Raw genomic sequence first — 14,313 nt, 5'->3', positions numbered from 1 at the left:
TTGATGTTTGTTTGTTTGTTTGTTTGTTTATAAAATAGAGAGAGAGAGAGAGAGAGAGAGAGAGAGAGAGAGAGAGAGAGAGAGAGAGAGAGAGAATTTCACTTGAATACCAAGTCATCACTAGCTAAGAGCACCGTATCCCATCTTCTTCCCAGTGACCATCAAGCCATCTTTTCTTGACTTTTCCGTCAATCCTGGAACTTTCTTCCTCTATAAATATGAACACCAAGTTTCCAAAATCCCTTTCTTATTGCTTCCAAACCTTAGAGAGCTATCAAAAAAAAAAAAAAAAGTGTTTATCTACATGAGCGAATAACAATAAGCCCCTCCCTTTGTTTATTTTTAAAATCAGGATAAAGACAACACTGCACACTTGGGAGATGCTCCCACAGAAGGAACACCACCACCCCCATACCCCAAGACATCAAAGAGCATTAAGGAGCATGGTGACTAAAGCTGTTCTTTTGAGACTGACAAGGGACGGTCTTGTCTGACAAGGAGATGATCCGAGTGGTTTCCACACCATCCCCTAAGGCCCTGCTTTGCTTTCATTACCATCCCAATAAAACCACACCAAACTATCTCTCTGGGGCGGGCCACCAGCCACAGAAGAGAACTGTCTGAAAACGTGATGTATAGGCAAACAAATCTGCCACTGGATTTCCTATTGTAAAAAAGTAAGCGTCAGTCACCAGAGGATCTTAACAGGAAGTGGGAGGTGGGGGCCACCAGCAAGCATCAAGTGGGCAGCAGATTCCAACTTCTTAAGTGTGGAACTCTCTGGGCTATTTGCAGTCTTCCTGCTGGTAACAGAGAGTCCCTTTCCACCTCATGCCTGGCACACTCCTTGATCAGTTCTGGTGAAGGCGAGCGGTCAACACGGACTAGAGCGGGGAGCTGCTGGAAGGAGAGAGTGAGCCTAGTTCTCGCTTCTGAATGATCTGTGCCTCGCTCCAGCGCCTCCTCCGAGGACTCTGCCAGCAGACACTCTGTAATACCTAAACCACAAACCATCACATTCCCTAGCCGTCCAGCCAGGCCCTGTGTCCTTGAGCTTCTCACACAGGGAGATACCAACCAAGCTGGCCCCAGATACAGTAGTCCTTTACAAACTCAATCAAGTCTTCCTCGCCATCTGCTAGGTAGACTAAAAACTAGGTAGAGCTTTCAGCATAAAAATAGCTACCACAGGCGAGCCCCAGAGAGTAGGGCAGGACAAATCAGGCCGTTCACAAGGGATGGATCTTGGCAGCTTAACTAAAGAAAACATTTTATCAATACAAACATGTCAGACATGCCGCTGTACCTAAAATTAGAGGGAACACGTCTCCCAGAAGAAGAAATCCTGCAGAAACAGAATCTCAGGCAAGTCACTCCAGATTTATTTCCAAAGTCCCGGAAAAAATGTCTTTCCTCCGAATAAGGAAACCATGCTAAAAATCTGCTGTCTGGTTGTTTTAGGAACCAAAGAAGGTGTTTTAATGACTCTTGAATTTTATCTACTGTGACACATTACAACCATCTAAACCAAAGAAAAATGTTTCCCAACTGTGAGTCTGTAACACAGGAAAATGGCTGTCTGAAACGGTACTCACCCTGAAAGGGTGCTGTGCCTTGCTCCTGCCCGTATCTTAAAGAGAAAGAGCCTTCCGTGGACTGCTCGGCAGAGCCCACCTTCGGGGCTGGGAAGTACTTGGGCTTGAGCACGTACTCCTGGGTCTGGCCGTGCCAAATCATCACATTCTGAGAAGATAAGGGAGCAACTCTGGGAAGAAACAAAGAGAGGACGGGAAAATAAACGCGGGGTTTTAAATGTCAAGGTAAGAAGAAAACAAATATATATATATATATATATATATTAAACTTTGGAAAGAGCACCAGTACCACACACAGCTCATTTGTCTCACCATCTGTGGCACACAAGGAAGGAACCGCTGGTTTATAGGTAGAACCATCCAGCACGAAGGGGACTCATCTGTTGAGTCAAAGTGTACCGTGAGAAATGGGTTACCGTAAGTGGAGTTTATCAAAGACTTCAGAGCATAGCTACCTCGAGCTTCATGTAAAACATAGGGCATCCATTCCTCAGAACAAGGCAAAGCCCCAGACATGACTAGGTGCACATACAAATAGATAATAAGAACAAATCGAGGAGTCAGTTATAAGCACTGAGAGCCAGTGTGGGGCAGCAGGACACTCCAAACTACCTGATTCTAGCAGGTAGCTCATCTGGCTCTTGGAGCCTCAGTTTCACATTCTATATCAGAGGATCTCTACCACACAAGGCCAAAAGAAAAAATGCTCATAAAAACCTGAACACATTAAAGCAAAGGGAAAAAGAATAAAATAAGTTGGTCATGGTGGTCCATGCTTTAATGCCAACATTTGAGATGCAGGACCAAGTGCATCTTGAGTTTGAAAGAAGTCTGTTAAGAAGCTGACTCAATAGCTGGGCAGTAGTAGTGTCCACCTTTAATCCCAGCACTTGGGAGACAGAGACAGGCAGATTTCTGAGTTCGAGGCCAGCCTGATCTACAGAGTGAGTTCCAGAACAGCCAGGGCTAAACAGAGAAACCCTGTCTAAAAAAAAAAAAAAAAAAAAAAACGCTGATTCAGTGTACATACATATACACATATATACATGCATGCATGTATAATTTATTCTGAAATATCCCTCCCCTTCTGCGTGTGTGTGTGTGTGTGTGTGTGTGTGTATGTGTGTGCGTGTGTGTGTTATGAAAATGCCTCAGGGAACCATCTATTTAACTTTATTCTAGATCTCATAATAATATAACTATATAAATTATGTAACTTAACTCAAGTTAACTGTTTTAAAATTACCATTTCCTACAAATAACAAGAATAATTAATCTTGGGCTAAGACCAATAATGAAAAATAGAAAAAAAGATAACACAGACTCATTTATTTATTTATGTAGTGTGTGGTATATGTATGTATTCATGTGCATGTATGTGGGTTTATGTAGTATACAATATGTGTATTATCGTCGTGTATTTATGTAGTGTATAGTATATATGTACATCTGTGTGTGTGTGCATGTATGCCAGAGGTAGATAGCCAATGCCTTCTTCAATCTATTTCCTAACTGGACCCAGAGCTCATCAACTCAGCAAGGCTGGCTATTCAACACTCCAGGATCCTTCTGTCTCTACCTTCCAGATGCTGGGATTACTGGCCTTTGCTGCCACATTTGCCTCTTTACATAACTACTGAGAATCAAATTCCAGGCCTATGCTTGCATGGCAAGCAGATTACTAAATGAACCATCTCTCTGGTGCCCCACTCACTGTAGAACATGTGAAATTATTAGACTACTGCATACCACCACTAACAGCAAATAGCCTTTGAAATGGTACCTGCTTGCCAGTGTGTTCTGACTCAAAAGATGGGCCCCTAAAGGGACTATACAAATAGTAAAAGAAAGAATATATACTACAGAAGACAAGTCATCATGTCACAGAGCACTATCATTAGGTGCCTTCATCAAAAATAGTCAAAGAATCTCAAATAAGTTTACTCAAATTTATTCTTGTTGAGGCTAAAGAAGGAGTCAGGAAGTGAAACAAAGCAATCTGGCGAGATTATGGACCAGAAATGGCTGAACTGGGAGAGCTAGTACCTTGGCATTCATCACTACAAACCCTGTGGTCTCAAAATGCCTAACACTCCCATCTTGGGTCTGGATCTTCCAAGATGTGGTACCACATGGGGTACTTCTTTTGTCACCAGACTAATTACTAAAAGCCTAAGGACTAACACTGTAAACCTTTCAGTTTTGACAATATAAGTGTTATTTTGAACTTGAAGTATGCTTAGGGGGGGTGGAAACAGCTGGAGAAATATGGTGGTCACAAGTCTATTCTATCAGTCTCCTTCCCATCTTGGAAATTACTCTCCTTCTCTCTAAGCCATTCTGTCACTCTGCACAAAAACACAAAACTAGCTCCTATTTGGGACAAAAGAACCCAGGATTCCAGGAAACCTAGATGGCCACTATTCACTCCTGCCCTGGACATACCCAGAAGGGTAAGTCTTGGGGGTCTGCCTTCCAGGTGAACAACACTTTCCTCTAAAACTGGAAAAGCAATCGTGGCAAGAAGTGAGCGGCAGGTTATGTACGTGTAGATTCTTCCCCTCTAATAACAGATAAGAATCGAAGGAAAAAGAGCAACCTGTACAAGAACTTGAGAACAACACTCAGTTATCCCCAACTTAAGAAAATCCAGACTTCAGTCTCGCTATGGTGCTAGAATGCTCAGTCACCACACACTTCAAATCTGCAGCTAGGTATACCAGTTGTCCCATTCCTCTACCTTGTCTGCTTTCAATGGATTATAATGCATGGGTCCTGCAGCAAATAACTGTCACATGAACTTATCACAGTCCCATCAAGAAAATAATGAGAATATGAGCAGACACTGGCTGGGACAAGCAGGGGAAACTGCCCCATCACTCAATCCACAGACACTTCTGAGAGATAACAGTCACTCTTCCTCTCTTGGGATCAGAGTCCAGCTTTTCCTCCAGCAGACCCCTGGTAGTTCCACCACAGCCCCCTCTTGGCCTTACTAATACACATCCTCTTTCATGCTTCTGCCCTTCCTTCTTTTTCACCCAGCCATCTCAGAAAAAAATAAAAATTTTAGTTAGTTTTTAATTATTTAATTTTATTCTGCCGCCATTTCCAGGATCATGGAAGCTTAGCCATGGGGAAGAAATATCAGGTTAGTCGCATCATTGTAAATGCGATTTTCGAGAAAGGAGGTGCAGATTTTTGAAGAGAAATTTTAAAAGAATCAAAACCATAGGAATTCTGGTTCAAAATAAAAAGGGACACACCCATTGATATTTCATCCATTCTCCCTCATAATTACAAGTAAGGGGGAAATTGTAAATTCTAAAATATAGCCACACTGGTAGCTTCAAATATTTAATACTCTGAAACTCACAGCCCCCAGTATTAATCCACTAGAGAATCTCCCTGTTCTATCCATTCCACAAGATACCACTTTAATATTGTACACACCACCCCCAAACAAAAGAAGTGCTATTGCTAGAGCCTTCAGGAGCCTCTGCTCCAGCTTCCATTCCAGTCATTAACACTTGTGCCACCCATCTATCATGTTTTGTATTACCCACTAATAAACACCAAGATGCATTAAAATGTATTTGCAAGATAGCCAAGGCACGGTGAGAAATAATGACTAACAATGTAGGGGAAGCTATGCCTTCCACATTGAAGTAAGCAGCCTATTTTACCTGGAGATGTAGCCTGTGTTACCTGGAGATGTAGCATGTGTCTCCTCTTATGCCTCTATTACACAAAATACAGGCAAAACCAATGACACACACAAGAGCTGTCATCACTGAGAAGGATATCCTGACATTTTTTTCCCCTCTCTCATGTATTTTTTGAGCAGTCCTGGTGAGAGTTCATGGAACATAACCTGAGGCATAAGGACATTGGTCAGGGATCCCTGTGGGACTTCAGGCACAGAGGAAGAAAAAAATATGACGAAGAAGAGGAGAGAAGCCATTCAATTTGGTATCAGGAGCATTGACCTTCAAGAGGCACAGACAGAAGGAAGAAAGTAAATAACTCACAGGGCTCAGCGCAGAGTGGTCATGCACAGACAAGTATTACAAATATGCAATTGCAAAAGAGCACAAAAATATGAGAGGCTCCAGTGTTGCACCACCAATTCGGGTGATACAAAAGGTTCAGAGTTGGCCGTAGGAAGCTGGAAAACTCTGAAAGAGGAAGAATGAAAACAGAGGGCCCCCATCTTTCCCAATCGAGGGCCAAGAGGTGACATTGATGAGCATGACTTTGACAGAAGACAGGGACAGAAGAACAAGAAGTCAAGGCTGAAGTGTTCTGTTTGCATCCACAGAGGCCGGGAGCCAACACAGACAAAGTAGCAGCTCTGGGAGGAAAGCAGGACAAGGGTGAGGTGAGCAAAACCTTTGCTCACTGTGACATTCTTAGTCATTAGGCAACATTCCCGGCAAATACATCAAGAAGGGGCCGCATGAAGATAACTACCAGCAAGAGGCAAGGACCAAAGCAAAAGAGGTTCCTGAAAGCTTGAAGCGGTAAAGATGCTTCCTGGAAGAGTGTTCCGAGTTCAAGACTAAAGGGAAAAGTAGGAGCAATGAGGTATGTTGAACTAAAGCTGCTAGGAGGGCCGGTCTGTGGAGAAGAAGGCTACCGTAGTCTCACTGACAGAAACATGCAGTAAATGTCCAGGAGGCAGTTGGGGAAACATCTAAGTGATGTTCTAAGGAACAAGCCCCCTCAAAAAGCAAAACTGTTTAAAAAAAGAAAGAGACAAAGAAACAACTAAAAAGTGAACCAGAGGGCTGGAGAGATGGCTCAGTGGTTACGAGCACTGACTGCTCTGCCAGAGGTCCTGAGTTCAATTCCCAGCAACCACATGGTGGCTCATAACTATCTGAGGGATCCGATGCCCTCTTCTGGTGGCGTGTCTGAACACACCAGGCATGTGAATGGCAGTGCACTCAGATGCATAAAGATAAGTAAAATCTTAAAAAGTGAACCAGGAAAAACAGGAGCCAAGAAAGGCACTGAGGCCACACCTGATGAACTAAGTTTACTTCTCCCATGAAGAGAAAGAAAACCAAACGTCTGCAACTTGTCCTTTGTCCTCCACACCCATGCTGTGACATGCATGTGCACACAGATACTACAATTAATATGAAAAGATTTTTTTTTATTCTTTGATTGAAAAGCATGGATCAAACAGTCTTGGGAGATAGCCATATTTAATTGTGTAGATATCCTATGAGAAAGGGGATTTATATTAAAAATTAATCTTTTGTTGGTCTGTTTGAGATAGGGTTGCTCTCCATAGCTCTGGATGTCCTGGAACTCACTATGTAGACCAGGCTGGCCTGGAACTCACAGAGATCCATCTGTCTGTCTCCCAAGTGCTGTGATTGATAGCACAGTGCAACAGGTTGCAGAGAATCAACACCCTTTCTTAAATGTCATGTCATTAAGTAGAAAGTATTGGGCAGCTTATTTTGTGTTGCCCAGCTACTCCTGGGTAGAGAACCTTTCTCGGGTATGTGGTTGACATATTCAGTGACAGTCCATTGGCGAAAACTGATTTTTCCCTTTCCCACTGGCATTAGCTGCCAAGAGCATCTTAGTTAGGGGTGGGACTTAGTTCAGTGCTGGGATTTCCTCTGACCTGTATCCCAACAGCACAGACGTTGGTTGTGATAGCACATACCTATCTAGTCCCACAGGTGGGAGGTGGAAGCACAAAAGGTACAAGTTCAGGGACATCCTCTGCTATCTAATGAGTTCAAGGCCAACCTTGGCTACATGAGACCCAGTCACAAACAGTTTTGAGGAGGGCGAATCACACTTGGTTGGCAGCCTAACTTCTCTGCTTTCTGGCATACAGTTAAGGATGGCGTAAATCTTCATGTCCTCTGAAAGAATACAAGACTCATATTTAAGAAAACAGCTCCTCCCACAGGCTCCGTGACCTATCTAGTTTCAGGTTCTTCCACACCCCCACACACACCTACTGGATTTACAAGTAGGTTCGAAAACACTCGGCTTCTGCAGTGCTGGGATTTGAACCCAGGACCTCATGCATGGTATTCAAGCACTCTACCAACTGAGCCACATCTCCATTCTCTTAGTTTTTGTAATGAACTTGAGAATCATTGTCTATGGAACTCAGAATAAACCAAGACTCATTTAAATGATGATGGTGAAGATAGATAGATAGATAGATAGATAGATAGATAGATAGATAGATAGATAGATAGATAGATAGACAGACAGTTGGGTGGACAGATAGATAGGCAGATACATAGGACATAAAGAGAAAAGACAGAGGATCAGAAGAGATTAAAAACCAAACAGTATAGGTCTAGAAATATTGAGCAGGGAAGGGTTTCAAAAAGGAAGGGAGAGAAGATTATTTACAAATTGCTGCAAAGAAATGAGATACACAGAATTAGCAAAGGCCATTGGGTTTGGTAGCAGGTCACTGGCCACACAGACAGTATGGCAGCAGTACCAGAAGGGGGTCGGAGGAATGGGGGCAATGCCAGTAGGAAAGAAAAGGAGTAGAAGGGAGAAGGAGCCAGTGGGGCGGGGGATAGCTGGCTGCTCAGAGGTCTGCATCTATGGAAACCTCTGTGTCTTTGTAAACATGGGGCAAACAATTGCACAGAACTGCTGTCTTCAGAAGAAAGGATTAGTCACACACGGTTTACACTGCTGCCTTCCTAGTAGCAAGTTTTGGTGCAGGGATTAACTAAACTTTTCCGTATTTCTAACTAAAGCCATTATTTGACCTGTGAGCGGGTGGGAAGATCTGGCAAAAGATGCAGCACTTTCCACTTCAGACAAGGAGTCTGGGCCTCACACAGGGAACCACCCCCCCCCCCCCCCCCCGCCAGCCAGCCATAAAATGTTTCCCACAAAAAGTCCATCTGATACTATCTGACCCTTTCACCTACAGAGAGCATCCTGGAGTTTGTAAGCAGCTGGGAGAAAAGGCAGATGAGGGATAAATGATGGAGGACAAAGGCTCACGAAGTCAGTTCAGGTCCCTCAGGCCAGTGTCTGACTACAGAATCCAAGCCATCATGGCGACCCTGCTGCCTTCAAGTTTCCAGCAAGTGTAGGTGATTGCTACTCCAGGAGAAGAGAAGACACCAGAACAAAGAGATGTTAACAATGGCTTAAGGGATGAGCTTTTCCAGGGAGTACTCACAGGGGTGCCAGGGGCAACACAGACCATTGAGTAGATACCACCTGACTTAACCCATAAACACACGGGAAGTGAGAAAGGACCCATGGTCTGTGACTCATTCACACAGAATCACCTATTGGACCTAAATAGGTAAGAAGCCAGAGGCTATTACTGAAGAGACTAATGGATCATATGAAACATACTGATTGTACCGAAACGCACCAGAACTGAAGTATTCCAGAAAAACAAAATATAAAAAACACCGTGAAGGTCACATGAACCAAAGAATCAGAGAAAGCAGGAGGCTGCTGACCACACCAACAATATAAATGTAGGAATGATTCAGCAAAAATTCTTATGGGAGACTCCGGCTGAAATGAAAGAAACAAACTAGAAAATAAAAGCCTGCCTGCCCCTGCCTCTTGAGCACCAGAATCAAAGGTGTGCACCACCACGCCTGGGTCTGGTGGTGGTGGTGGAGGCAGCTGTGCTATGCTATGGAGGACCCACTATAGGAGGCAGGTAGGGACGGATGAAATGGTTCCGTGGGTAAAGGCACTGGCCACCAGACTTGACTACCTGAGTTAGAGACCCCAGGACTCACATGAGAAAAGGAAAGAACCAACTCTAGCAAGATGCCCTCTGACCTCCACACGCACTCTGTGGCACATGCAAACACACAAGCACACACACATACACATCTGTAATACACAAATACGTAATTTTTGAAAGATTCTGGGAAAGAGCCCCTTCTTTGGAAGCTAAACCAGCAACAGCTTTTGTATAGATCATGTAGTAGCACTTCCTTTTCTGTAGGTGCTTGAAAAGCACAAACGTCCTGAACAACCCAGTGTAAAGTCAGAGGCTACCTGCAAAAGAGTCACCAAAACACCAGGACAAGCAGAGTGACCAGGAAAGGGTGTGACAGGTCATCAGAACTGAACGCACTGGAGCATTCGCACTCATAGCAGAAGAGTTGATTTTCAGAGTTGACACTCTTACCAAGGACCGATTAGGCTTGACCCATCAGGGAAAGGGTTCATTCATCAAGACAACATAGCAACCATGCCTGTTGGGCCCTGAATGGCAGGACATCAAAATGCAAGTCAGAAAACCCTTTAAAAAAATGTGCTGGTCAAAGAAAAACAGTCTAAAAGCTGCAGTTTTTAGACACGTGTTTACAGAGCACATAGGAAATGCAGGATTAGACTCTAGTTGCAGCAACAACCAGCTCTCGTAGGCCAACATTTATACAACACCATATGCACTTAGAGCAGAATATGCAGCATACTGACCAATACAGACCATATTCTTGAGTTTTGATAAATTGTAAAAAATTTGAGTCTTACAAAAATGTCTTGTTCTAGTCATAATGGAATTAAGCCAGAAATGGATAGTAAAAAGCTCTGCGAAAGACGCAAGCCATTGGAGACTAAGTATTATGCAGTATAGTACAACTGTGCTAGACAGGTTTGTGTTAACTTGACACACATCTGAGAGAAGAGAACTTCAATTTAAAAAAAAAAAAAAAAAGCCTCCCTAAGATCCAGCTGTAGCACATTTTCCTAATTAGTGATGGATACGGGAGGACCCAACCTATTGTGGGTGGTGTCATCCTTGGGCTGGTGGTCCTGGCTCCTATAAGGAGGCAGGCTGAGCAAGCCAGTAAGGAGCACCTATCCATGGCCTCTGCATCAGCTCCAGGTTCCTGTCTAGCTTGAGTTCCTGTCCTGGCTCCCTTCCATGATGGACTGAAATTTGGAATTGTGTGCTACATAAACCCTCTCCTTCTCAATTTGCTTTCAGTCATGGTGTTCATCACAGCAAAAATAACCCTAACTAAGAAAACACCCAGTGAACCAGAGGGGGTAAAAGGATCACAATGAGAATTATTCTTAGCCAAAAGGAAATGGCAATACAGCATTTTAAAATCATGGAATGCTACAGAATCAACTATCAAAACATAAACTCATAGTGCTGACTACATAGGGAAGCAGAAAGGTTCCGTCTGACTGCTGTCTGTTGCCACATAATGAGTGAAAGCAAAAGCAAAATCCAAATCAGGTAAAATAACTAATTAAATAAACAAATGAATAAATAAATAACAAGAAAGTAGAAAGCAATGGCATGGAGACAAAAACAAACCAGAGGAAAAAACAATGAGATCAAGAGCAATCTCTAACTGTGCTAAGACCAAAAGATAAATAGATGATAGATAGATAGATAGATAGATAGATAGATAGATAGATAGATAGATAGATAGATAGATAGACAGACAGATCAGGAGGATCAGAGGTCTAATGAGTTGGTTGGATGTCAGACCATTAGTCAAAGATGAAAAACTTAAGCATAAGAAGAACACACCAGATTTTCTTCTCTAATACATTTACATCTATCCATTCATTTGAAAAAAAATAATAACTCTGGAAGATTTCCATAATGTATTATATTTAAATTGGTCAATAAAAGGAAAGACTCTGTCCCCCTCTGTGATAGTGGATTTTTCTTTGTCAACTCAGACAAGATCTGAGATAACAGTAACATTGAAATTGGTGTGTTCTGAATAAGAACAACCTTCATATGTGTGGTGGGTCTTCACCAGCCAGATGAAGGCCTGCCTGGTTAGGAAAGGACAAACCAATTACGACCTCTCTGAACAGAACAGAATTCAACCCATTGCCACTGGGCTTTCTCCATGACATTGGTAGGTTTAGGTCGCCACTTGTGACTGAAGTATCCAGTTCTGCTGAGGTCCCAGGCCATCCCACCAACACATATCAACTCACTAGCCTCTGGAATCACTAGCCATTTTCTTATAATGAGTCTGTGTTAATACAGATGCTTGCTTACTACGATGGGATTACCACCCAGCTCTCTCCTTCTGCTCAAATTGTCATCAGTTAAGGTGCATTCATGTTGCCTAAAGAATGAACATCCTAGCTGAGCAACACAACACGCTATCAAATACCCACTGCTGGAATTCCCCTCCACCTCACCGGCTATCTATGGACTAGGGCTCACTGCAAGGCCCGTGCTGGGTGTCCCGGGGTCAGAAGAAGGTCAGACTTCCCTGTGAAGCTTCTGCTAAGTGTATCCTGCTTTCATGACATCTGAACATGAAAAGCAATCACAAGTCAAACCATCTCATACAGGAACCGTCTACATACACACAACCCCATTCACTTCTTTGAGGGGCCCTAATAATGACTCCCTCTCTAAAAACTAAACATTAGTCAAATAGTTGAAGAAGGGAAGCTTCCATTCACAAGAAAACTCCAGCGACAGAAGGGTGGTCATGAAGTGGGGGGTCAGGGGGTCAGAGGAAGAATCGGGAAGGAGGGAGGAAGGATGAAGTGGGGAGAAGAAAAAGGGGGAGGGGTAAAAGAAAGGATGGGATAATGGCAATGGCAATATATTTATCAGACTTTCATTTGTCACCTAAAGAGATCCAGGAGGCCACTGTCTAACATCATAGTAGCAGAGACCAGATACAGTGCCCTGAACAGGATCCATGCCACTTAAGAAACAGTCCAACCAAGACTCCAACCTGAACTTAACTGGGGCTTTGGTTAGCATCTTATTTACAGGGAATCCCAGAGACGAATTACATGTTAAAAATCATAAAACCTTTATGTCAATTAGAAACAGTTTTAAAGACCAAGAGCCAGCTATGAATTTCCCAGCACCTTCTGAGAACTGCCGTCGTGGTTTGGCCCCCCAATGCCTAGATGTTTGAATGCTTAGTCACCAGGGAGTGGGACCCTTTGGTAGGAAGATCAGGATGTAGCTCTCATCTGGTTCCAGTGCCATGCTGATAGCCATGCCCCCTGCCGTAACTGTAATGAACTGAGCCTCTGACACTGTAAGCAAGCCTCCAATTTAATTAAACGGTTTCCTTTATTAAGAGTTGCCTTGGTCACAGTGCCTCTTCCCAGCTGTAGAACAGTGACTTAGACATTTGCTTATCCATTCCTCCATCTCAAGTTCTGTACCTGAACTGAAGTAGATGCTTCACAGGTGACCAGCTTCTTACCTCTCTGCCCTGCTCTTCAGTAATTTCTGGAAGACACATGGTGAGGCTTGCTCATTAGCAAACTCCAAATATATAGGTATTCTTTCTCTCCACGGCTTATGCCTGTCCTCAAGTCTGAGCCTTTCAAATCATTTCGGATCCTCACTCTAAAGCACTGGTGTTTTTAGTAGTCTTTTCCTAGAACTATGTGGTGAGACTTCCATCTCTTCAGCTCGGTGACATCTTATATTCTCAGTGACCCTCTCATCCTGCAAGTTGGAGAGGAAGGACTACTGCGCCTGCCCAGGAAGCCTTCCCAGCCCCGCCCTGCTCCGGACCCACCCTGCTCATTCTCCATCTCTTCCCCAGACTCATTGCCATAGCCACTGCACCTATATGGACATCCAGGCACTGCTCCATTGTGTTCCCCGGGAGAAGAGAAAGACCCACCCACACGTGCGCAGGTAGTTAAAAGGTCAACTGTCCGCCTTCCCTCTCCCTCCCTGAAAACTGGAAGACAAGAACACATCAGAGAAAATGCTCTTTAAAAACCATCTCCCCTCTTGCTAGCTGTATCTCTGCTACAATGAGCACTGGAACCGGCACCCAAAGAGTCAACGGTGAGTATCTGTGCTCCCGTACAAAATACCTCCTTCCGATCACTCAATCCGAGCACAGATCAAGATGGAGGTAGCCCCATGGGGGTAGGCTAAAGAGGCCTAAGTGGCATCTGTGAGCCTCAACAACAATATCTGCCTCTGCTTCTGGACCCGACAGCCTAGCTTCCACATCGCCAAATCCCTCTTAAGTGTCTGTGTCGTGTCTTCACCTCTAAAGTGGGGGCTTTGACAAGACTGCCAAGGCTTCTCAGTGCATGAAGAACTCCAAAGCTAATCTCCGGCTACACTACCAGAATACTTTCCTGGGGCGGGGTTGGGGGGGGGAGCAGTTTTAGTATAACATACATGGAGACATCTGCACAGAGTGAGACCAGAGCCCCTCCACTTTTATTTTCCTAAATTCAAGTCAAATAAAATAAACAAAGGGTGCAGGGGACAATTCTTCCAATATTTTTTAAGACGAAGGCAGTAAAGTCTATTTTCCCCAAACGACCCTGTTTTTTTCTACTACAATTACTGGGAAACTAGGCCACCTAGGTAATAAATATTGAAAGCATTGAACCGAACTCAAACATCTGCTCTAACCCTGTCAAGATTTCATCCACCTCAGGGAAAATTCCCACTGCCACACAGAACCTGGACGGCCAGGCCACACTTTTCCTGATGTGAGTTTATACGGGAAAAATTAATGTGCATGGCAGGGATTGTGGAGGGGAGACACATTGAAATAACGTCTACAGTTCGGTGAGTACAAAGCTGTGTGAGAAGCAAGATCTAATCAAGGAAATCCCCCACAGACACCAGATCTTCCTGTAATGACTTCTAATTTAAGCAGCAGGGTCATCTGTTCCTCCCTAGGGTTCTCTCTCTCTCTCTCTCTCTCTCTCTCTCTCTCTCTCTCTCTCTCTCTCTCTC

At 43.8% G+C, this 14,313-nt stretch overlaps 1 protein-coding gene across 5 annotated transcripts in view; it reads right to left on the bottom strand.

Annotated features, from left to right (window-relative positions):
- The window catches only part of Ltbp1 (latent transforming growth factor beta binding protein 1), a 381,029-nt gene that overhangs the window by 240,474 nt on the left and 126,242 nt on the right, over window positions 1–14,313 (bottom strand). For all 5 annotated transcript variants that reach the window (XM_021218313.1, XM_029531227.1, XM_029531226.1 and 2 more), the window contains exon 4: window positions 1,596–1,765. In XM_021218313.1, coding sequence (XP_021073972.1) covers window positions 1,596–1,765 — 170 coding nt within the window. The remainder of the gene's footprint in view (window positions 1–1,595; window positions 1,766–14,313) is intronic.

Source organism: Mus pahari, chromosome 18 (assembly GCF_900095145.1).
Source record: "Mus pahari chromosome 18, PAHARI_EIJ_v1.1, whole genome shotgun sequence".
NCBI classification, from domain to species: domain Eukaryota; kingdom Metazoa; phylum Chordata; class Mammalia; order Rodentia; family Muridae; genus Mus; species Mus pahari.
The sequence above is the reverse complement of the archived record's forward strand: the minus strand, read 5'-3'. Positions and strand labels throughout refer to the sequence as shown.